The 26,099-nt window shown below is 44.4% G+C and overlaps 1 protein-coding gene across 1 annotated transcript in view; it reads right to left on the bottom strand.

The window, feature by feature from the left end:
• Positions 1–26,099, bottom strand: part of LOC142663931 (heparan-alpha-glucosaminide N-acetyltransferase-like) — a 422,230-nt gene that overhangs the window by 269,979 nt on the left and 126,152 nt on the right. Inside the window, exon 8 of the mRNA XM_075842774.1 lies at positions 1,294–1,370. Coding sequence (XP_075698889.1) covers positions 1,294–1,370 — 77 coding nt within the window. The remainder of the gene's footprint in view (positions 1–1,293; positions 1,371–26,099) is intronic.

Raw genomic sequence — 26,099 nt, 5'->3', positions numbered from 1 at the left:
GAGTGCAGTTGTGATGTAGTTTTATTAGCCACAACCAGGACTGGATGCACAGGGATAAGCAAATCTGTTCTTTACACTTTCTCTCACTTTAGGATGCACTCCTTTTTTTTTTGGGGGGGGGGGCAGAACTGGGGGTTACTGCACTGTTTTAAAAAAAAAAAAAAAAAAAAGCACTATATGAACCTAGCCTTACAACTTAGCTACGTTCCTATGATGACGTGATCTGTGCAGCAATGCATTCCCATCAGCTATAACTTTTATTTCTAAGACTGCATAGCGGTTTGAAAACTTTCTTTTGGGACAAGTTGTAAAATGAATGTGGATTTTTTTCATGGCGGAATTAAAAAGTTCTACAATTGTTTTTCATAGCATTTTTTTCTGCAGTTCACCTTATAAATGTTTTCACTGTTTAGGATTTTTTAATTTACTAATAGTAATATTATTTTTGGGAAAAAAAGTTTTTATTATTTTGTTCTTAGTTATGTTTTTTTTTTTGTTAATCATTTTTTACATTTTTTTTAATGCCATTAGGGAACTTTTACTTTTAAAATTTTTTTTTAAATTATAATGTGCTGTCATAATTTAAAATGCACAGGCAATCCACACGGCTCATTGTGCCTAGAGTCTAAATGGCAGAGATTTCTCTGATCTCAGTCATTAGTACAGGAGGGCAGCTGTCAATCAAAGCTGCCTTTCCACGGGCAGAGCTACTGTGTCCCCGCAATCACATTAACGCACATGTATGTGAAAATGCCGGAATTATCTTGTGCTTATGATGTACCTGTACGTCCTTTAACAGGAAGTAGTTAAATAATTTCATGGCTTGGAGACATTATTAAGTTGTATATTTTTTTCAATCCATCACCTTCGATGGTAATGTTTTGTAAATCTTTCAGTTACCCCAGCACTATACATCAAGTGATGTAAAGAGAACAGTTCCAAAAACATTGCAGTCTGACACAATGATGGTGTCATGGCATTGTAAAGGTTAAATAAATAAATGTTTGATCAAGAAAATAATGGCCCTTGGTGTAGCAAGAAAATACATTTAACAATCTGCAGCTTATTTTAAGATCAATACAGTCCTGCTGATATGTCGAAGTGGCTTTTATGAAGTTAAGGCAGAGTTCATTGTTAAATACCCCCACCTAGTAAGCAGATGGTGGTCCATATTTATTCATTTTCTCTTATGGATCAATAAGAAGATTGCAGATTTGCTTAAAAGGTTTTTTGTATTTTTTTAAGATGTGGGGGCTGTTTTGACAATTTTCTTTTACAGGACTCTTTGCTTACCATTCCAAGGAGCATGCTGGAAGAACCAATATCCACCTCCTCCATGGTTGACAAACACCATTAAAGTCAAGGAGAAGCTGGGAAGAAATAATATACAAGTCAATTTTATTTTTCCAATTGAAGTGCAGTTGAAAATGTAAACTCCAAAGCACAGATAACCTGTGTACAACTACAGCATTTTTTTTTCAGACTACCACTTGGTCTGTTGGTCCTGTGAACAAGTAAAGTATATGCCCTAATTCCTCAAAATAACTGTCCTGTGTGACAGTCACTTTATATATAGATATATCATGCTTGAGAAAGATCCCAATGTGGGATTGAACGTTGCACATTTTTTGATGTTGCCTGAATAAATCACAGTTTTATACTTTAAATTTGGAGTGCTGAAAGATCTGCTTCGTGTAGGATCGGGACTACTTGCTGGGCACCCAGACCTTAAAGGCATTGTGTTGCCAGAAAAACATGTTGTTTTTTTTTAAATTAAACATTTAGTGTGTGGGTGATTAAACATTGTTCAAATTTTTTTTTTTTTTTCACGAGTCAGGAAATATTATAAATTAATTCTAAATTTATAATACTACCCATTTTTGGTCACTAGATGGAGCTATTCCCAAAATTGCAGCATTGCAACATTGGGTTAAAAGCCCTTGCTCTAGTGAGCTCTCAGCATCCCCCCTCCTTTATCCTGGCTAGTGCCGGGATAAACGAGGGGTTTGAACGGTGTAACCTCCTACACTGTGTGTCGCCATTTTTTGAGCTAACACACAGTGTAGTAGGTTTACATACAGTAGTAAACACACACAAACACGAACATACATTGAAATCTCTTACCTGCTCCTGCCGCCGCGGCTCCCTCCGGCCCGTCCGCTCCGTTTGCTGCCGCTGGTACAAGTGCACAAATCCGGAAGCCGCGACCGGAAGTAGTAATATTACTGTCCGGCCGCGACTTCCGGTCCACAGGAAAATGGCGCCGGACGGCGCCAATTTCGAATTGGACTGTGTGGGAGCGGCGCATGCGCAGTTCCCACACAGACGCCGTACACGGAAGTCAATGGGACGGGAGCCGTTCGCAGTCCCTATGGGACTGTAGCTGCCGTATTCCATGTCTGTATGTGTCGTTAATCTACACAGACAGAAATGGAAAAAAAATGGCAGCCCCCATAGGGAAGAAAAAGTGTAAAAATAAGAAAAAGTAAAACACAAACACACAAATGAATATAAACGTTTTTAATAAAGCACTAACATCTTTAACATATAAAAAAATAATTTGTGATGACACTGTTCCTTTAAATGCCTTTTTAGTGAGTGCTGCTGTATATATATATATTTTATATATATATATATATATATATATATATATATATATATATATATACATATATGCAGTGAAGCTATTAAGGGGCAGGATTTGGGGCCCAGAATTATATATTTAAAAGGTCTGGGTTGCTGAAGTGGAAGAGAATAGTAAAAGTTCCACTCCGTCTTTAGGACAGTCCAGAGTTTGGGCTGCCTTATGAGTCTCATTAGCTGCCAGCTGTGAGGACTCCTTTAAGAAAGGTTTAACCAAAAAGAAACTTCTTGATATCACACAGATTTGATTTATTAAATAGAATTTATTTTATTAATTACACATTTGAACAAAAATAACCCCCCTACAAGTATATACTACAGACATATAAAACAATAAAATCAACCAGGTGTCCTACCATATTTAGTCATTAACCATAGCTAGTTGTAATGGCAGGAAGGAGGTGAAGGGAAAGTGAGCCCTAATCTACCCACCGCCCTGTCCCTGCCTACTTGCAACGACCCGCCCTAGGCGACGAGGTACAACTGGGCGGCGGTCCCTACGCTGGCTAAGTGCACTGGAAGACAAACAGGGAACACGCAAGGGAAGGGGCAGTAGCCACGGAACGCCACGAGGAAACGGGGCGGCGAACGAACAGTCAGGACCAGGACGAAGTGAGTACACCCGAGCGGGCACGGAGACAGGAGCAAGCCAGGGCAAGCAAAGCAGGTCAAGCAGAACTGCAGCAAGGCAGAAGCACGGCAGAAGCAGGCTGGAGCAAGCAGCAGTGGGGCCAGGAATCCAAAAGAATTACAAGCACTGAGGGAGAGCACAGGGCAGGTAATAAAGGGCAGGGGGCGGAGCTAACTCCGAGAGACCAGGCCGCGATAGGCTCTCCCACTCCTGAGCCTGCCACCCTGGTTGGTGGGAGATGGTGTCAGTCGAACAGGTCTGGCCTCAGGTGTGGATTGATTAATCCCAGGAGTATAGCTAGATGAAGTACCTGGCAGATCCCTAACAGTACTCCCCCTTTTATGAGGGGCCACCGGACCCTTACTAAGGGGACCCGGTTTAGTGGGGAAGAGGAGGTGGAACCTCCTGATCAATACCCCAGCGTGAACATCACGGGCAGGTACCCAAGTCCTCTCCTCCGGCCCGTATCCTTTCCAATGGACCAGGTACTGGAGGGAGCCCTGGACCATCCTACTGTCCATAATCTTGGCCACCTCGAATTCCACCCCCTCAGAGGTGAGAACGGGAACAGGAGGTATCCTCGAGAGGGACCAGGACGGGGAGCAGCGTTTAAGGAGGGAGGCATGGAAGACGTCATGTATGCGAAAGGATGGGGGGAGCTCCAGACGGAAGGATACAGGGTTGAGGACTTCAATGATCTTATAAGGTCCAATGAATCGGGGAGCAAACTTCCTGGACGGGACCTTAAGGCGCAAGTTCCTGGACGACAACCAGACCAAATCCCCGACGACAAACCGGGGGTTAGCAGAACGTCTACTATCCGCCTGAATCTTTTGTGCGCTCTGGGACGCCTCTAGGTTCTTCTGAACCTGGGCCCAGACAGTGCACAGTTCCCGATGAACCTCCTCTACCTCAGGATTATTGGAACAACCAGGGGAGACGGAGGAGAACCTTGGGTTAAACCCGAAATTACAGAAAAACGGGGAGACCCCTGACGAGTTACTGACCCGGTTATTCAGGGAAAATTCAGCAAGGGGAAGGAATGAGACCCAATCGAATTGACAGTCAGAGATGAAACACCTTAAATATTGTTCCAGGGATTGGTTGGTCCTTTCCGTTTGGCCATTAGTTTCGGGATGGAAGGCGGAGGAGAAGGACAGATCAATCTCCAACTTTTTACAAAAAGCTCTCCAAAATAAGGAAACAAATTGTACCCCTCTGTCAGAAACGATATTGACTGGGGCCCCATGGAGACGCAGGATGTGTTTCACAAACAAAGAAGCTAACGTTTTGGCGTTAGGTAGCTTCTTAAGGGGCACAAAGTGGCACATCTTGCTGAAGCGGTCGACTACCACCCACACCACCGACTTGCCCTGAGATGGAGGCAAATCGGTGATAAAATCCATGGAGATATGGGTCCAAGGTCTCTGGGGAATGGGCAAGGAACGTAGTAGGCCCGCAGGTCGGGACCTAGGGGTTTTGGACCTAGCGCAAACCTCACAAGCGGCGACGTAAGCCCTAACATCTTTAGGCAACCCAGGCCACCAATAGTTTCTGGTAATGAGGTGTTTGGTGCCCAAGATGCCAGGATGACCAGATAGAGCGGAGTCATGGTTTTCCCTGAGTACCCTCAGCCGGTATTGCAGGGGAACAAACAGTTTGTCCCCAGGGACGTTCCCGGGAGCTGCACCCTGATCAGCCGCGATATCAGAAGCTAAATCAGAATCCGTGGCAGAGACGATTATACCAGGGGGTAAAATACAAGCGGGATCCTTCTCGGAAGGAGGATTGGCCATGAAACTACGTGACAGAGCGTCAGCCTTAATATTCTTCGACCCAGCCCTATAGGTAACCAAGAAATTAAATCTGGTAAAGAATAGTGCCCACCGAGCTTGTCTAGGATTAAGCCTCCGGGCCGATTCTAGGAAAACCAGATTCTTGTGATCCGTAAGGACCGTTACCTGGTGTCTGGCCCCCTCCAGGAAGTGCCGCCACTCCTCAAAAGCCCATTTAATGGCTAGAAGTTCGCGGTTGCCAATATCATAGTTACTCTCCGTGGGCGAAAACTTCCTAGAGAAGTAAGCACAGGGGCGGAGATGGGTGAGGGAGCTGGTACCCTGGGACAAGACGGCCCCCACTCCCACCTCGGAAGCGTCAACCTCCACAATAAATGGCTCCTCTTGGTTGGGCTGAATCAGCACGGGGGCCGAGATAAAGCACTTCTTGAGAGTCTCAAAGGCCTGGACGGCCTCAGGGGGCCAATGGAGGACATCGGCACCCTTGCGGGTGAGGTCCGTAAGAGGCTTAGCGACGACCGAGAAGTTGGCAATAAATCTCCTGTAATAGTTGGCGAACCCTAAAAAACACTGTAACGCCTTAAGGGAGGCAGGTTGGACCCATTCCGCCACAGCTTGAACCTTGGCAGGGTCCATGCGGAATTCATGAGGAGTGAGGATTTGCCCTAAAAATGGTATCTCCTGTACCCCAAAGACACATTTTTCAGTCTTAGCAAACAGATTATTCTCCCGAAGGACCTGGAGCACCTTCCTGACATGCTCCACGTGGGAGGACCAGTCCTTGGAAAACACCAGTATGTCATCAAGGTACACAACAAGAAAATTACCCAGGTACTCTCTCAGGATTTCATTAATAAAATTCTGGAAGACAGCAGGGGCATTACACAACACAAAGGGCATGACCAGGTATTCGAAATGACCCTCGGGTGTGTTGAACGCAGTTTTCCACTCATCCCCCTCTTTGATGCGGATAAGGTTATATGCCCCCCGTAGATCGAACTTAGAAAACCACTGGGCTCCCTGAACCTGATTAAAAAGATCCGGAATCAAAGGAAGTGGGTACTGGTTCCTTACGGTGACCTTATTCAGGTTACGATAATCAATGCACGGCCTAAGACCACCATCCTTCTTCCCCACGAAGAAGAAGCCAGCACCTACAGGAGAAGTCGAGGGGCGAATGAAACCCTTGGCCAGGCATTCTTGGATATATACCCTCATCGCTTCACGTTCAGGACATGAAAGATTAAATATCCTACCCTTAGGAAGCTTGGCACCAGGCACCAAATCGATAGCGCAATCGTAATCTCTATGGGGGGGCAACACCTCGGAGGCCTCCTTAGAAAACACATCGGCGAAGTCCTGAACAAACTCAGGAAGCGTGTTTACCTCCTCCCGGGGAGAAATAGAGTTAACGGAAAAACATGACATAAGACATTCATTACCCCATTTGGTGAGATCCCCAGTATTCCAATCAAATGTGGGATTATGCAACTGCAACCAGGGAAGGCCTAAAACCAGATCAGACGATAATCCCTGCATCACCAGTACAGAGCACTGCTCCAAATGCATGGAGCCAACCAGGAGTTCAAAAACAGGAGTATGCTGAGTAAAATAACCATTAGCAAGGGGGGTTGAGTCGATTCCTACTACAGGGATAGGATAAGGTAAATCAATACAAGGCATCTTTAGAGACATAGCAAATTCCACAGACATGATATTAGCAGATGAGCCAGAATCCACGAAAGCACTGCCCATGGCAGACCGGCCAGCAAACGAGACCTGAAAGGGAAGCAAAATTTTATTGCGTTTCACATTAACGGGAAATACCTGTGCGCCCAAGTGACCTCCCCGATGATCACTTAGGCGCGGAAGTTTTCCGGCTTCTTATTCTTGCGCCTGGGACAGGTGTTCAGTAGATGCTTGTCGTCCCCACAGTAGAAGCAGAGACCATTCATTCTGCGAAACTCCCTACGTTGTCGAGGGGACATGGAGGCCCCGAGTTGCATAGGTACCTCCGAGTCCTCCGTGGAGGGGCGAGGAGACGGGACCTCGGGGGGAATCGCAGAAAAGTCAGAGGGGAGCACACTGAAGCGTTCTAGCTGACGTTCCCTGAGACGTCGGTCAAGTCGTACTGCTAGGGCCATAACCTGGTCAAGGGAGTCAGGCGAGGGGTAGCTAACCAGCAGATCCTTCAGGGCGTCAGATAATCCTAACCTAAACTGGCACCTTAGGGCCGGATCGTTCCACTGAGAAGCTACGCACCACTTCCTAAAATCAGAACAGTACTCCTCAACCGGTCTCCTACCCTGACGTAAGGTCACCAGCTGACTCTCGGCTAAAGCAGTCCTGTCAGTCTCGTCGTAAATGAGTCCGAGGGCAGAGAAAAAACGATCAACAGAGGAAAGTTCAGGGGCGTCAGGAGCCAAGGAGAAGGCCCACTCTTGGGGCCCTTCCTGGAGTCGGGATATGATGATACCCACCCGCTGGTTCTCGGAACCTGAGGAGTGGGGCTTTAGGCGGAAATACAGTCTGCAACTCTCCCGGAAGGAGAGAAACGTCTTACGGTCCCCTGAAAACCGGTCAGGTAACTTGAGGTCGGGTTCTAGAGGTGAGGTGAGGGGTACTATTAAAGCAGCGTCACCCTGATTGACCCTTTGGGCCAGGGCCTGGACCTGTAGGGAGAGGCCCTGCATCTGCTGGGTCAGGGTCTCAAGGGGGTCCATTATAGCGTCAGCGTAGTAGAAAGGGTAGACTAGGTAAGGGCTTGTAATTAAGTAATGGCAGGAAGGAGGTGAAGGGAAAGTGAGCCCTAATCTACCCACCGCCCTGTCCCTGCCTACTTGCAACGACCCGCCCTAGGCGACGAGGTACAACTGGGCGGCGGTCCCTACGCTGGCTAAGTGCACTGGAAGACAAACAGGGAACACGCAAGGGAAGGGGCAGTAGCCACGGAACGCCACGAGGAAACGGGGCGGCGAACGAACAGTCAGGACCAGGACGAAGTGAGTACACCCGAGCGGGCACGGAGACAGGAGCAAGCCAGGGCAAGCAAAGCAGGTCAAGCAGAACTGCAGCAAGGCAGAAGCACGGCAGAAGCAGGCTGGAGCAAGCAGCAGTGGGGCCAGGAATCCAAAAGAATTACAAGCACTGAGGGAGAGCACAGGGCAGGTAATAAAGGGCAGGGGGCGGAGCTAACTCCGAGAGACCAGGCCGCGATAGGCTCTCCCACTCCTGAGCCTGCCACCCTGGTTGGTGGGAGATGGTGTCAGTCGAACAGGTCTGGCCTCAGGTGTGGATTGATTAATCCCAGGAGTATAGCTAGATGAAGTACCTGGCAGATCCCTAACACTAGTAGTAACAATTCCTCACAGATAGCACTATACACATTGCTCAGAGTGCAATTAGATATCCATTATGCTCGTAGTACACCAGCATGCAGGACACTTAAATGGTATAATAAGATGTTGGTATCGCTACATTAATGTGGTACATTGTATCAAAGTCCCCATTAGTACATACATGTATAACTCAACATACCTGTAGAGGACATGAGGACATGACGAAGGTTGCGAAACGCGCGTCGCGGTGCTCTGCTTCCAGGTGTCTAATACACCAACCATTATGTCCCCTACAGGTATGTTGATTTATACATGTATGTACTAATAGGGACTTTGATACAATGTACCACATTAACGTAGCGATACCAACATCTTATTATACCATTTAAGTGTCCTGCATGATGGTGTACTACGAGCATAATGATTTTTTTGCTAATTTATTCATTGTGTATGTTTATTCTATCTAATTTTACACCATACACTGGCACCTTCCTGATCATACTGATCATTTAAATTCACATATTAATCTCTATATTTTGTATAGTCATACACAGTGTTTTTTGTTTTTTATAAACATATAAATCTGTCTCTATTATCTGTTTGGCGATGCATGCTTCCCTTTTAATGGGTGCATGCATCATGCAGCTTTAATTCCTGATATTCCTGTGATTCACTGACCATCAAAGAAATGTAATATTCACTCTCTGTTTTGAGATGGATCTGACTTCCCTTAATCCAGCGTCTCTGTTCTCTGTTCACTGTGCCGCTCTGTCATTGGTGCGTGGTGACCGGCCTCCTCCTTCGTCACACGTGCCGATTACTGGATTCACGTGACTGAGTCTGCTGACTCGGTGACACGTTTCCGGTCTTGGCCCCTCGCGACTGACGACTTCGGAGGTGTGGTCACTTCGCTCTCCAGGATACAGCGGCCGGTAAGTATACAGTGAAGGCAATTAATTTTAAGAGAGTTCTTTCAGCTGACGCTTTGTTACGTAATTGGTCCAGTTCCATTTAAATAGAACTTATCTGTTGTTTAGCACCACCCCCAGACAAAGGCATTTGCGCCGAAACGCGTGTTGGGGTGGACTCTGGCTGTGTTCCCTGCCGTATCTACCATGGGTATGATATATCCTGTTTGATATGTTGTGTTAAACTCTGCAGAAAACTGTTTTTTCCTGCAGTCTTTATTGACCACATATTTGCCTAAACCTATGTCAACGATGTACATGGCTTACTAATATTATCATATAAACTTGTTGTGTTTATATAGCACTTCGCTGCATTTACATTTGGTCATCACATTACTTTCATGCCCTCTTTTGGGCTGCATTTGCACTTTTCTGAAGGCTTGCTATGGATACAAACCTGTACTCTGTATGTATTCAGTAGTTACACAGTCTTTTTGTCCCTGTTTTAACTGTGGTTTATGGATTCCTCATTTTAATCTATTGTCCATTTTCTTTATTATGTATTTCAATAAAGTATTTTTATATTTTCATTATTCCTTGTGTCTTGCGAGCATCTATTTTTTTCTAGGTTATATATAGGCACTAATACACTGCAATACAAAAGTATTAAAGTGTATTATAAATGCAATCGGAGGATAGCAAAGTGACTTTTTTTTTTTAAAACAAACACACTTTTCCAGTACATCCCTCATGATAGCACCACAGGAGGTTGCCCTCTTGATCTCTATAGGGACAGGAAGACAGAGAGGTTAAAAGGCCCCTCACACCACCCACTTGCCAGTGTTATTCCTGTCCCTACAAGGCCAGGTGCAGAGAGAAATCCCTACTTGAAAATTCGGGCAGGCGGCGAGATCGGAGAGTCTGTGTACTTTCCCTTCTATTCCCCCTAGGTGCCTAGGCTAACACCTCTCTCATGAGAGGTCCCTTAGCTCCCCGAACCAAAAACACTTACCTTATGAATCCTAGGCTGGATTCATGTAACATGTAGGTTCGGGACTCCCAAGAATTGAAGCTGAATGCTGCGAGATTCACGTGGGGACCGGGAGCTCCATATGTTTGGAGCACCGGAAGTAACCTCGGCAGCGGCCGCATCGCCAAAAGTGACTTCACTGGAACGCGTCACTCGGGCTATGACGTGGCCGCATCTCAACGGGTAGCCGCATCACATGACATACGGCTACTTCCGTTCCGCGGCCATCTTGGAAGGTGGGAAATTCAAAAATCACCCACACAAAAAAGGACCCGCACAGGAATGTGTTAGAGAAAATACCTCTAACGTGATTTATACAGCTTATATCATATATCTTTGAGAAGGATATTGGCGATGGAACCACCTCGTTCTAAAGGAATTTCAGCTATGTCCCACGGTCATGATAAAGAATCCTCTCAAAGAAAAATAGACCTTAAAAAGAAAGTTAAAAAGTGTGCGACTTGTGGAAAAAAAAATTGCTTAAATCACATGAGAAACAGCTGTGTCAAGATTGTATCACAAAATTACTGAAAGAAGAACAACCTACGTTTATGTCTGAACTAAGGTCTATTATTCATGAGGAGGTGAAGGTCAGTAGCCTCCCTTGCCCCTCCTCAAGAAAATCTGTCACACTCCCGTGCAAAAAGGCCACGGATGGAAGTAGAATAAAAATAGTGCCCACCATCTCAGGGTTCTGACTCTGAACAAGAATGCTATTATTTATCAGAGGGTGAGTTGGACGAAGGAGAGGAAGTGTTACCTTCAACCTCATCCACACAGGAAAATAAATTTTATCTTTCTTCTGACATGTGCGATACCTTAATCCAAGCAATCAGAGAAACAATGGATATTCCAGAAAAAAAAACAACCCCATAACATCCAAGATGAAATGTTCTGGGGCCTTACAGAAAGGAAAACAAAAGTTTTTCCTGTGAACGAAAACCTCATAAAAATGGTTACAGCGGAATGGGAGGATTCTGAAAAAAGACTCTTCATGTAATGGCAGGGGGTAGGGAGACGGACAAGTGAGCCCTAATCTACCCGCCACTCTGTCCCTGCCTACTTGCAACGACCCGCCCTAGGCGACGGGGTACAACTGGGCGGCGGTCCCTGCGCTCAGTAAGTGCACGACAAACACGACAAACATACAAAGGAACACAAGCAAGGAAAAGGGGCCGTTGCCCACGGCAACACCGTGAGCAACCAGAGTGGTGAACGAGCCGAGTCAAGCCAGGAGTGTGCGAGGTACAAAACGAAAAGCAGAAGAGTAGTCGGTAAGCCAGGGTCTGTATGGAGCAGGATCAAAAATAGCAGGAGCTATAGCTTGGCCAGGAAACCACAAGGAAAGAAACACAAGCAATAACAAGCACCGAGGGACAGGAAGTGCAGGCTTAAATAGACCGAGGGCGGGAGCTAGCTGAGTCTGGCCAGGTTACGATAGGCTCTCCCACTCCTAAGCCTGCCAGCCTGAATGGTGGAAGCAGGAGTCAGTCTCAGGGATGTATTCTCAGGTGCTGACTGATTAGTTCTGGGAGTTAACCCCGAAGCTGTGCCTGGCAGATCCTTTACACTTCATTTGAAGAGAATTCAAGAACAGACTTCTTTTTGATCCTGAAGACACAAAACCTTGGGATGAGGTCCTAAAGGTTGACGTCCCGGTGGCTAGAGTTGCTAAAAAAACAAAACACAATCCCCTTTGAAGATTCCTCTCAGTTAAAGGATCCTATGGACCGAAAAGCAGATGGTCTGCTGAAAAGAGCCTGGGAATCTTCATCCGCTTTAAATTCTACAAATATTGCTGCTACATCTGTCGCAAGATCGATGTTTATTTGGTTGAGCCAACTCGAGGCTCATTTAATGATGAAAACTTCAAGAGAAGAAATATTGGAATCTCTACCCTACTAAAAATGGCAACAGGGTTTATGGTGGACGCATCAGCCGAATCGGCCAGATTTGCTGACAGGAATGGGGCTCTATCAAACGTGGCTAGAAGAACATTATGGCTCAAGATAGGGTCAGGAGATACGAAATCTATAAACAAGCTTTGCTCAATCCCCTTTACAGGGTCTTTAATGTTTGGGCCTCTCCTAGATAACATGTTAAAAAGCGCAACAGATAGAAAGAAGTGGTTTCCAGAAGAAAAACCCAAAAAGACTTCTCAGTTTTGTAAGATTCGCCAACAAAGTGAAGCCACTATTCCGAACTACAGAGGTAAAGGGAAGTCGGGCCGCTGGAGTTACCCCAAGGGTGGAAGAGGTTGGGGATATCTCCTCAATCCCAACAACTCATTTCAGCCCTCAAAGCAATGACGCCGGAATTGTGGGGGGAAGACTCCTACACTTTTATACCGAGTGGACCAAAGATACCCAGAACCCGTGGCTTCTACAAATGATCAAAGAGGGATACAAGATAGAGTTCTCCTCCCTTCCACTGGAGAAATTTCTATTAACCACATACCAATCAAGAAATCTCCATCAATTACTCATCTTGGACGTCCAGAAACTTCTACAACTAAATGAGATTGCTCCGGTACCCCACAACGAAACATTCAAGGGCCACTACTCAAAAATCTTCTTGGTCAAAAAACCAAATGGTTCTTACAGGACTATCATCAAACTGAAAATGTTGAACAAATGGGTGAAATATCGCAGGTTCAAGATAGAGTCTATCAGATCGCCTACCCCACTGATAAAGAAGGAAGCATCAATGTGTACCATAGATTTAAAAGATGTTTACTATCATGTACCTATCCACTCAGCCTACCAAAGATTCCTCAGATTTGCGATTTAAGGTGGTCCTTCCGTTCTTCACTTCCAATTTGTTTGTCTCTCCTTTGGCATTTCCTCTGCCCCCAGAGAATTTACAAAGATTATGGCAGAGATTATGGACTTTTTGAGGAGTCAAGACATCCCATACCTAGGCGACTTCCTTCTGATAGCAGATACTCCGTCTATATTAAACAACCATCGGTTACAGGTTCTTACCCTACTACAGAAATTGGGATGGATAATAATCTTTGAAAAATCAAGTCCTCCTCCGCAAAAACAGAAGGTATTCCTGGGAGTAATGTTAGACTCCTCCCTCCAACATTCCCTCCTTCCAAGGGAGAAACAAATTAATCTACAGACTGAAGTGAGGACATTTGGGCAAAATACACCTGCTCCATAAAAGAAGGAAAGCAGATCTTAGGTCTGATGACGTCTTGCATACAGTCCATTCCATGGAATGGGAGGATTCTGAAAAAAGACTCTTTATTTGAAGAGAATTCAAGAACAGACTTCTTTTTGATCCTGAAGACACAAAACCTTGGGATGAGGTCCCAAATGTTGACATCCCGGTGGATAGAGTTGTTAAAAAAAAAACGCAATCCCCTTTGAAGACTCCTCTCAGTTAAAGTATCCTATGGACCGAAAAGCAGATAGTTTCTGAAAAGAGCCTGGGAATATTCATCCGCTTTAATTTCTACAAATATCGCTGCTATGTCTGTCGCAAGATCGATGTTTATTTGGTTGAGCCAACTTGAGGCTCATTTAATGATGAACACTTCAAGAGACGTCAATTCCACTCGACCCTTACAGAATTTAATTCTATTCCAGTGGAATCAAAATCAATATTCCTTGAATTCAGATATTCAGCTTCCCGAGACAGTGAAGTAATCTCTCCACTGGTGGCTCTGCCTAAGCAACATAAACAAAGGGGTCCAATGGAGAACTTCTCCTTATGTGGTAATGACCACAGATGCCAGCAAACAAGGCTGGGGTTCCGTGGTCCAAGACAAACATTTTCAGGGCACATGGGCTACTCAGACAAAAATTATGTCCTCAAACTTCAGAGAACTAAAAGCCGTATGGGAAACATTCATAAAAGCTATGCACATAATAAAAGGCATGCATGTAAGAGTCTTATCAGACAACACAACTGCAGTATCCTTTCTCTGCCATCAGGGGGGAACAAGAAACGCTCATCTTCAAGCCCACTCTGCTCAAATCTTTAGTTGCGCAGAAGAAAATGTTCTGTCAGTTTCCGCAGTCCACTTAAATGGCTCAGAAAACCGTCCGACTTCCTAAGCCGGAAGAAAATAGATCCAGGAGAATGGTCCCTGAACAAGGAAGTTTTCCAGTCCCTAAGCCAGAAATGTGGTTATCCCCAGGTGGATCTATTTGCCACAAGAAAAAACTCCCAAGTAGATGTATTCTTCTCCCTAAATCTCAGAGAGAACCCATTGGGAGTAGATGCATTGTCCCAACCCTGGAACATGAATCTGGCCTATGCCTTTCCTATAATCCCAGTGGTGTTAAGGAAAAACCAGGAAGATTTGACAAAAGTTGTCATCATCATTCTTCCTTATTGGCCAAAGAGAAGCTGGTTTCCAATCCTAAAGTACCTGACATTGGAAGACCCTATCTTGCTCCCAGTCAAAAATAACCTTCTCTCCCAAGGTCCGTTATTTTTTTCAAGGAGTAGAGACTCAAGCTGTCAGCATGGATCCTGAAAGGCAGATCCTGAGGAACCATGGTCTGTCAGACTAGGTAATTTCAACAATCTTATTAAACCATAAAGAAGATACCTTAAAAATCTAGAAAAAAAATTGGAATAAATTCTGTTCCTGGTATGGAGATCCAGGTCCAGACCCCTTTTCTCCTACAATGCAAAGATCCTAGATTTTTTTACCATCAGGATTCAAAACTTAGCCCTTGTTCCTTTTTGGTAGAAATGTCAGCTCTAGGCAATTTTTTTCAATACTCCTTTAGCTGAACATAGATGGATCAGAAGATTCACACAAGAAATTTCTAAATTAAAACCATCCCTAAAGAAATCGGTACCTGCCTGGGATTTAAATGTAGTTCTACCGGCTCTTTGTGATCCTCCCTTTAAGCTTCTCGACTCAAATGATATAAAAATTTTAACGCTGAAATCTGCATTTTTAATCGCTATTACATCAGCGAGAAGGATTGGAGAAATCCAATCTCTTTCAGTCATAGAACCCTACCTAAAAATTCAAGAAAACAAGATTATTCCAAATGTTCGTACTGTCTTCCATAGAGACCAAGAAATAATTCTACCTTCCTTTTGTCCAGATCCAAAAGACCAACAAGAAGAAAAGTTCCATTGCTTGGATGTCAGGCGTACAATACTTCGTTATCTGGATGGAACCTCTTCTTGGAGACAGGATAAAAATCTATTTGTCTTATACAATGGAAAGAATAGGGGAAAGAAAGCCTCAAAAAGCTCTCTAGTGAGATGGGTAAAAACTACCATGTAAGAAGCTTATAACAGTCCCGAGGACTATGTGCCCCCCAAGGCGTGAAAGCCCATTCAATGAGCAGCTTCGGCATCCTGGGCAGAAAGAAAAGAAGCCTTTATGGACCAAATCTGCAGAGCTGCTACTTGGTCGAGCAATCATACGTTTTGCAGACATTATAGGCTAGATGGCTTGTCAGACACGGATTTAAGTTTTGGATGAAATATCCTCCAATCTGTAGTTCCACCCTGAGCATTATAATTAGTTATTGCTCCTGTGGTGCTGTCATGAGGGATGTACTGGAAAGTAGGAATTAGACCTACCGGTAATTGGATTTCCAGGAATTCATCATGACAGCACCCTTACATTCCCTCCCTTTATTAAAATTCTGATTTGTGCAAAAAAAATGTCAGTTAGGCCTCATGCACACGACCGTAGCCATGTGCATGGCCGTGATTTTCGGGTCGGCCGGCAGCGGAGTGTCAGCCGCGAGCTGCCCGAAAATCCCTTGGCCACGGCTATTATTTTCAATGAGCCTGGACCACAGAACACGGCCGTAATAAGGCATGCCCGTTCTGTCTGCGGTCCAGACTCCCGGGCCATGCACGGACCGTGAAAACCATGGTTGTGTGTATTGCCCCATGGGAATGAACGGGGCCGCAATTCTCCAGTGGATTTTTGGGGGAATTGCGGCCGCAAAAGCACGTTCGTGTGCATGGGGCCTTATTATTCCTAAAAATAAAATAGGGTTGCATCCCTCCTGGTGTAGCAATTAAAAAAGACTGGCAAGTGGGTGGTGGGAGGGGCCTTTTAACCTCTCTGTCTACCTGTCCCTATAGAGGTCAAGAGGGCAACCTCCTGTGGTGCTGTCATGATGGATTCCTGGAAATACTATTACCGGTAGGTCTAATTCCTACTTTTCCCCTTACAAAATACTTTATTATTAAAAAAAACTGAAAAAAGTAAAAGTTACACATATTTGGTATCGCCGCGTCCGTAACGACCCAAACTATAAAGCTATTACATTATTTAACCCGCACGGTGAATTCCATAAAAAAATAAAAAAAAATAAAAAATTGCTCTTTTCTGTGAATCCTGCCTTGAAAAAAATGTGCTAAAAAGTGATCAAAAAGTCGCATCCACTCCAAAATTGTACCAATAAAACTACAAGTCGTCCCTCAAAATAAATGCCCCCTACAACTGCATCGGCAGAAAAATAAAAAAGTCATGGCTCTCGAAATATGGAGACACAAAAACAAATCATTTTGAAAAGAAAAGTGTTTTTACTATGTAAAAGTAATAAAACATACAAATCTATATAAACAGCACACATCCAGATTTTGCTTTCTAATTATTTTCTATCATAAAGTATTCCACTACACCAATGAGCTAGGGGGAGTTGCAATACATAATTAAATGATTACCAGATTTACGACTGCCCTATGAAAATGTCTAATATCTTTCCCTGGTCTCTGTAATTGTAATGCAATCCGGCCCCTAAGCTCCAGCATGCAACATATAAGTTGAAGATTTTTATTATTTTTAATTTTGTTGCTTTGTGAGAGAATTGGTTGAATTATTTTATCTGGTTATGGTTTTCTGAAGACTTTTGATAAAAAACATTTGGAAAATATATAAACAAATTAACAAAATCCAAGCAATTACCTGCAATTAAATAATCCCCTTATTATTCTCCTCTCTTTTCATATTATTTTGTCTCAAATTGAAATAAAAACTTTAAGAAATATGATCATTTCGTCAATTTGAGTTCATCAGTAAGCTGAGCGAATTTCCTGAAATTCGTTTCAGGTCTGATTCGATCCAAATAAATTATACGTGAATCGCAAGTGCCCTGATTGATCTCAAAACTCATGTCTGACTCTTTGATGTTATCTATGACTATGTCTAACCCCTTTAAAGCTCTTTAACTCCAAGCCAGCATTAGCAATGTGAAAGTGACGGCAGCATATACTGTATGGGTAGAGGGAGGGATAACAGCAGTGCATTCTAAGAAGGCTATCGGCAAGATATTATAAGGAAGCCCATCCCCAGGTCATGTGATCATTTTTCCAAACTGTAAAATGGCAACAAGCGCTTGCCATTTCACAGAAATTTGTGCGCCGCAAACCTCAAAACTTTCAGAATTTGTCAAATCCCAAACTTTTTGGAAATGTATTAGCCATTTTTACTAATCTCATTACATTGCTATGTTGGGCTGTAAGACAACTGACTGCAGAAGGAGCCTTCTCCACTACTTTGTCTGCAATAGGAAATCTGGAATAAGGTCCAACCCTTGACCAAGCACCGCCATTTCAGTTATCTGTCAGAATAAAATGGAAGGGATCAGGAGAAAATTAACTTGTGTTCTCTGCAGGATTTCTACAAAACTGTTTATTTCAAAAAGATGCAGAAAATTCTGCAGACTGGCAGACTGTTTTATCATTCACTTTTTGGTTTAGTGTTTCTTTTGGACAAGTCTCCAAACTACACCTACTCTTGATTAGCATTTGTAACACCGATGATAATGTATATGGTAAAATTCATGGGTCATTTTAATAAGCTTCATGGCATGCAATTACTGAAAGTGAATGTAAGTTTGATTATGAAAGGGTACTTCCATATACGAAACCCCCTGAAACAAAAGCAACACAAATTCCTGAAAATACAAAGCAAAACAGGGTTCCTTTTCTCGCAGGATATTTAAACCTCTCTACTTGATGGGTAACTTCTCCAGTTGTCCATTAACTAGGCATACGTGTAGACTTTTTGTAGGACAACTTTCCTATTTATAGCATCGAGCTACAGCTTCACTCAGGAGAAAAATTATAGAGTAGCATGCATAACTTGGATATTTGGAAAGTCATGGTACAAAAAGTCTTGCTGTAGCCCTAAACTAAAGGAAGACTGGAGCGCATACCATCAAAAGGTGAGGGGGTTCAATAATGAGTGACATTGTACACCTTGCGTTCTCTAGAAGCACACCTAAGACACATGTACAATCTGCCTGGAGCTAGTTGACTAATACAGTTCCATGTGAACTTAATCCCTAATTATGTGACTCCGTTGCATCATATGAGCCATGAGGTCACCAGAAACTGGCTGCCCCATAAAGATTTGGCCAAAGTCCTTGTCTAGAGCCAGCCTCAGAGTATGACTCTCTGTCTATTTGGATCCTAGTAATACTCCTGAGAACAGTACACGTTTTAAATATCCAAGTAAGTATGTTCAAGAAATCAAGCATGTTCAAAATATTGTTTCGTTTTCAAAATTATGAAGCATTAATTTAAATGTTTATCCACAGTAAGATTACTAATGAATTTTTATGTAAAGATTTTTTTTTTAAATCTTCTAACTCAAAATAGGACCTGTTGGTAGCCTAAACAATTTAAGAAGGGGGACAGTGTGCTTCTTACTTTTAGCAGAACACTGTTGCTGAATGTTCTGCCGGCAGAGAGCCAGCTTTGATGAGCTAATTGATAATTGCTCGGTCTATCCTAAGGTTTCAGGGTGAATTCAGAAGGAAGATCTCATCAAAACACATTATTGGGAGTCCCAGTAGGCCTGCCTAGTGCAATTTACAGATTAAAACCGGCCCACGTGTCAGACCTAACATGACTCCCTGACAGGAAACGTTACATTTTCACAAGAGGCTTACTGATCACCCCCAAATATACTACATAAAATAAAACATTGAGCAGATCATCCCTTGGACATAATCTGAATATGTCATACATTTGTTACCCTACAATTTTGGTAGGCACAGTTACAGATAAGTTACTGCACGTTGTAAAGTAGTCATGTACATTAGCTACCATAGCAACACATCCAAACATTAATCCATTTGTTGTAAAGGTACTGGAGAAAATTATGGTATGACACCAACTAAATGCCAGTCGTTTTAATGAAAACATTTTGACTCCACGTTTGACTCCATTGAAGATAAAGTTCAGTAAACAGGGTGGTTACAATTAACATTCAATTACATTTGATTGTCCTCAAAGAGGTCAGACTAGAATCATGCTCATTGTCAAGTTTTAGTATGAGCTCAGTTCTTATCATTAGTCACATATTTTTGCTGGCAGAAACAACATATTAAAAATGACTACAATATATTTAAAGGGTGGATGATACTTGTCTCAGGATATTCTATTATGAAATGCATCAATGTTACTTAAGGTGAAACTAACGGAAGACATGCAATCATTCAGTAACATCCACGGCCGCGGACCGTCGTTCCTACTCACCCCCCGAAGGCCGCGGCCATGGACTTGTGAGTGCTCTCCGGCATCTCCTTCCTTTCAGATGCCAGCACTCACTTCCGCTCCGCTGTGTCATGTAGGTTGCGCACGCGCTGTCATGCCCGGCCTTAAAGGGCTAGCACGCACACATGTAAAATATTACCAATTAGCCCATGATCACCCTGGACTATGCAAAGGGCTTTGTCCTTTCACTCCTTGCCTGAGCGTTGTTGTGTATTCCCATGTTAGTCTTGGCAAATGGTCCCTTGGTGTTATCCTGTTCCCATTCTTCCCGTGCCCTGCTACCTGTATCCTATAGCTTGTGCTGTGTTTGTTCCTGAGCCTTATCGAGTGTTGGAGTCGTGTTGTGCCACCTGTCATGCCTGCTGTCATACACCACGTCTGTTGTCATCTGCCACACCTGATATGATCCGCCACATGTGGCGTCATCTACCTTCAAGTTTCATCTGTGCCTAAGCCTCTGCTACTGTCTGGTCTATCACAGGTACTCTTGAACTAGGACTTAGTATAGACTGTTTATTGGCCAGCTGCTACTCCGCTGCAGCGGTCCGGCCTAGTGGATCCACATACCCACAGATCGTGACAGTACGCTCTGGCCATGGACCCCGAGGGTCAACCCAAGACCATGACGACGTCACAAGTCATGCAGGCAGACATGCGAGACCTTCGGTCACGACAGGACCAACTCCTCTAGGCGGTGAATGCCATTGCACATCAGCTTGATGCGGAAGCTATAGTTGTCACAGCACCTGTTGCTCCTGCTGTTCCTCCTCCTACACCTCCTGTCAGTACCAGTGCCAACTCCCGATTTTCCCTGCCACTACCTCCTCGCTATGACGGACAGGCGAGGACCTGCAGGGGTTTTCTGAACCACTGCCAGATCTACTTCAGACTACTTGCAAAGGCCTTCCTTTCTGACGATGCAAGGATCACCTTCATAATCTCTCTACTTGCTGGCAAGGCCCTGGCATGGGTGAACCCCATTTGGGAACGTCCGGTACCAGGGACCTGTGACTGTGTTTCTTACACACTATTCGTATAGTATTTGAGGAACCTGGGAGAGTTTCTTCTGCTGCTGCATCTCTGCTGATCCTTCGCCGGGGAGACCTCTCTGTGGGCGAGTACGCCATTCAGTTCCGTACCCTGGCTGCATAACTAACCTGGAATAATGAGGCCTTGGTGGCTACATTCTGTCCGGTACTGTCTTCTGAGATTATAGACGAGCTTTCTGCTCGTGATCTGCCACCTACTCTGGATGACCTCATTCTTCTAGCCACCCGAATTGACATGAGGATCCGGGAGCGATCCCAAGAGGTTCGCCAGGAGAGAAAATTCTCTAGGCTGGCTCCTACTTTCCAGCAATTCCTGTTGCCCTCATCAGTTGTTCAATCAGAGGAACATATGCAGGCGGACCGGCTCAAATTGTCAGTTCAGTAGAAACAACCGCAGACGCACTTCGGGACTTTGTCTGTATTGTAGCATTAGAGGCTGTAAAGGGAAGTGTCCCCTTTTAATGGAGATGGAGGTGGGTGTGTATATGTGTGTATTTCTTAATGTCCCATGAGCCAGGTCTGTAATCACATTAAATAGCCCTGCGCCAGTACGTCCGCTCTCTCTGTTCAGGCTCGCCCACACCAACGGACCCCCTCTCCTGCTCTCCTCTCCCCGGCTCACCGCTCCACCGTCGTCCTCCTCTCTCTCTGGCCTCCCTCATTGCTACAGGCCTGCTCCCTGCACGGACGCTCACCGACACCAACCATCCCCAAACAAACAGCGCTAAGTATCCACCTGTAGCAGCAGCTACACGCAACCCTCTCTCCCCTACATCACATACCCTTGCTTCTCCCCACTACTCTCCACCTATAACACCTACAATTCCCTAGTAACCCTATCTCACCTGCCTGCACATTATCCCTGGTCCCCTTGTTAACCCCTTCCCACCTGCCTGCACATTATCCCCTGGTCCCCTTGTTAACCCTTCCCCACCTGCCTGCACATATCCCCTGGTCACATTACATCCCCTGGTACCTGTTTAACCCTTTCCCACCATTTACCTGAATATCCCCTGGTACACAGCAACCCATTCCCCTTGTTAACCTTTTAACCTCCTTATCCCTTGTTAACCCTTTAGTGCACAGGGACAATTATAGCTAAGAGAGATTGGGACAGAAAAGTGAGCATGTGTGTATTGTAATGCAACTTATATGTATGTTTAGATAAGTGGGTGGTGTTATAGATTAGTATTGTAATACCTTGTTAATTGTACTGTGCCCAGTGTAGTGTCAGTGTATTCAATACATATTAACTTATGTGTATTGGGATACACTGATACTATACAGTGATTTACTGTGATTGGTGTATTTTATATGTAAGAGCGATTACTGTTTGTAATAATAAATATTACCTTTATTGCAATTGTGTTCCCTTACTTCGTAGCAAAGCAATTAGATTGACATTAGCATAAGTTGAAAGGTAGGGGAACTAGGCATAACCCTAGTGACCCTGATATAAAAGAGGTAGTAGTAGTGGGCGACACTAGCCAGTGAACCCTGCTATTATTACGCATCCTTTTACAGAGGCCATGTTGTGCATTTGTGTCCCCAGAAGCCAAAAAACTCCAGTGCCTAGGATTGATTGGAGAGACAACCCTATGCGGAACGGCGCTAAATAAAAAGTTCTCTTCTAAACTGTCCATTTCCGTGACCATAATGTCCAGCGACAAGATGCACCGGGTCTCTGCCTATCTGGACTCAAGGAAAGGGTTTCATATGAAAATTATCCTCCCCTGCCGGGGCCGGGTTCTTCTTAGTTAAAAAGACAGATCTCTTCGACCCTGCATTGACTACTGTGGTCTCAACGAGATCACGGTCAAGAACAAATACCCGTTGCCACTAATAGCCGAACTCTTTGACGTATACGAGGAGCCAGGATTTTCTCTAAACTAGACTTGTATGGGGCTTACATTTTGATCCGAACCCGTGAAGGTGACGAGTGGAAGATGGCATTCAACAGTCGAGATGGACACCAGGAATACCTGGTGATGCCCTTTGGTTTGTGTAATGTTTCAAGGGAAAGACAGTAGTAGTATGTGGCTATTACTCTAGACACAATTACTCTATTGGGGATTGGTAGTTACTGGCAATCAAATTGGCTCTGGAGGAGCTAGAGGGTGCAGCTCACCTCATCCTGATATATACTGACCACAAGAACCTCACCTATCTCCAGTCGGCTCAACGACTAAACCCCCGTCAAGCCAGCTGGTCGCTGTTCTTTACCCATTTCCAATCTGTGCTCCACTACCATCCCGCTGATAAAAATGTGGGGGCCGATGCCCTGTCCAGGTCTTTTGAAACAGAAGACACTGGAGTCACATCAATGTATCATAGACCCGTCCTGCATTATTACTGCTAATCCCCTGCAAATTAGAGACATCCCTCTGGGGAGGATTTTTGTGCGGTTGGCAGACAAGAAGAGAATCCTTCGCTGGGGACACGGCTCCAAACTGGCTGGGAACGCGGGTGTTCGCAAGACTCAAGATCTGATTGCTCATCATTTCTGGTGGCTTACGCTGCCCAAATAAATTGTGGACTTTGTCTTTTCCTGCACTGTGTGTGCTTCCAACAGGGTTGCTCACTTCAAGCCTTCCGGTCTGCTCCAACCTCTGCCTGTACCCAATTCTCCCTGGCAGCATATAGCATAGGACTTTGTCACAGATCTTCCTCCGTCAGCAGGATGCAATACGGTCTGGGTGGTGGAGGAACGGTTCTCGAAGATGGCATATTTTATTCCGCTGACCGGCCTACCATCTGCTCCTTGGCTGGCAAATCTCTTCATTCAGCACGTCTTCTTCTTGCATGGCTTGCTGCTTCATATCGTGTCTGATCGGGGGGTTCAGTTCACATCGAAATTCTGGCGAGCCCCCTGCAAACTACTAGATTTGAGATTGGACTTTTCCTCAGTCTACCATCCCCAGTCCAATGGTCAAGTCGAAAGGATTAACCAAATCATGGAGAATTATCTTCGTCATTTCATCTCCATGCAGCATGATGACTGTGTACAGCTTCTTCCATGGGCCGAGATCTCATATAACAACCACACAAGTGAGTCCACTGCTTCCACACCGTTCTTCATTGTTTACTGCCAACATCCACAAATCCCTCTTCCTGTTTCGGCTACATCCCAGGCTGACTCTGTATTTGGGGACTTTCTACAAATCTGGCAGCAGACCCTGTCCTCTATTCTGCTGGCAGTCGATCACATGAAGCGAAAAGCGGATACTACAAGAAGAGAGACTCCTTAGTTTCTTCAGGGTACCAAAGTCTGGCTGTACTCAAGGAATTTCCGTTTGAAGGTGCCTTCGTACAAATTTGCTCCTAGCTTCCTCTGACCTTTTGACATCCTGCAATAAATTAACCATGTCTCTTGATAACTTTGGCTGCCTCCTACTCTCAAAATCCTCAACTCCTTTCATGTGTCCCTCCTGAAGCCTGTGGTTCTGAACCGCTACAGTAAGACACCTAGTCCTGCAGTTACTCCCAGCGGTTCTTCTGATGTGTTCGAAGTGAAGGAGATCCTGTACTACAATAGAGTAGGAGGAAGGAATTTTTAGTTAGTGGATTGGAAGGTGTGACGATCGCCGATCTCAGGTCACGTCACAGGGGTGAACTACACTACTGAGTTTATTAATTTACCTCATAAATCCACGCCCACCTACTCTAGATGACAGGATTATGCTAAATTACTCCCGTAGTTTCCAACACCCCAATAATTTATACCACAGTATGCTACCACCACCTATACTTATCTAGGCAATAGGGGCCTAAGTCTCTATGTTCCCTTAACACCAGTTCCTATAACACAGGTTATCTAAATTGAACATAAAATACAGGTAACGTTCCTCACCTTCGGAAGATTAAGTTCTGTAAGACTACAAGGAAGAGACTTATAAATATTTCAGATTTAATACACAATAGTGCAGTGCAATACATAAAATAGTTGTCAGAATAAAAGATAAAAAATATACATACAGTTACAATGCAATCAAACAGTTTATGAAAATAAAAGGGATAAAAGAAACAGAACAAAACCTTACTGATGTACAGCGGCGATATCCTGGCTGTGGGGACAGCTGAAAATATGGGCAGTCACTCCAACCGAGATATGGATCCCCAACGACTGACACTGACCCTCACTTCTCATGGCATTTTAAACCCAGTTTTTTCCCTCCAGTTCACTGGCTGGTGATGTCACTGAGAGGAGGCTGTTCATATGATAATGAAGGGTACTCCTCCCATTACACAGTTGTATTTCTATAGAGAAACATAAAAGTGATCATGTGTCCTTGCAGGAATCCCCTAGAAATATAATATTACCTGCATTCACCTGTGCAGACATTTACCAACCAGGGCATATCAAACACCACTATAATAGGCCCATGTTTTTAGCCAATAGCCAATCCCAGGTAGTTCCTCTGAGTGTAGGGATCTGAATTTGACATATATATGAGGGCTATTTTCCCTGATCATAACTAGCTATGTGGGTCATTACAAATATAAATTATGACGGGGTTTGCCTTGATGTATCATACTTTCTTTGAACACCATGCCATTCTCCCATGTTTCTCCTGGTCCACAGACAGACACACCACAGGCATCCATTTGCATAGCTTTAGATGTTTGGTCAGGATGTTTGGTCAGCCCTAGTGACAAATCCTTAATCAGCACATCTCGCACCTTGGTGAGGAAAGAGCCAATTAAACATTTGTCAGACAGTGGACATCCTTTGATGGCCAAAGATCTGCATTTCCTATGCAAATCAGATGTATCTTCTGTGTCAGAGGGAGTTATGAAATTACCTCCTAGTAACCTACTTTTGATTCTCTTACCTATAACACCACACCTCCCCCCTTAAGACATGGCATGGGATCATTGATATAGCCATCAATATCCCAAGCCGATCTCCGCAGCTTCCCCCTGGCGCGATAACCCATCTGCGTTGCCATGCTCACTGCCCTTTTTGTGCTGGATAGTGAAATCATATTGTTGCAAGACTAAACTCCATCTCAGCAGCTTCCCGTTATCACCTGCTACCCTGTGCAACCAACTAAGTGGGTTGTGGTCGGTCACTACGGTAAATCTGCGCCCATAGAGGTATGCCTGTAATTTCTGCAAGGCCCATACAATGGCCAAACATTCCTTCTCTACAGTGGCATACGCAACCTCCCTCGGTAGAAGCTTTCTGCTCAAATACATT

This window comes from Rhinoderma darwinii, chromosome 11, assembly GCF_050947455.1.
Source record: "Rhinoderma darwinii isolate aRhiDar2 chromosome 11, aRhiDar2.hap1, whole genome shotgun sequence".
In the NCBI taxonomy this organism is placed as follows: Eukaryota; Metazoa; Chordata; class Amphibia; order Anura; family Rhinodermatidae; genus Rhinoderma; species Rhinoderma darwinii.
Note: the sequence above shows the minus strand (reverse complement) of the source record. Positions and strands in the feature narration are given on the sequence as shown.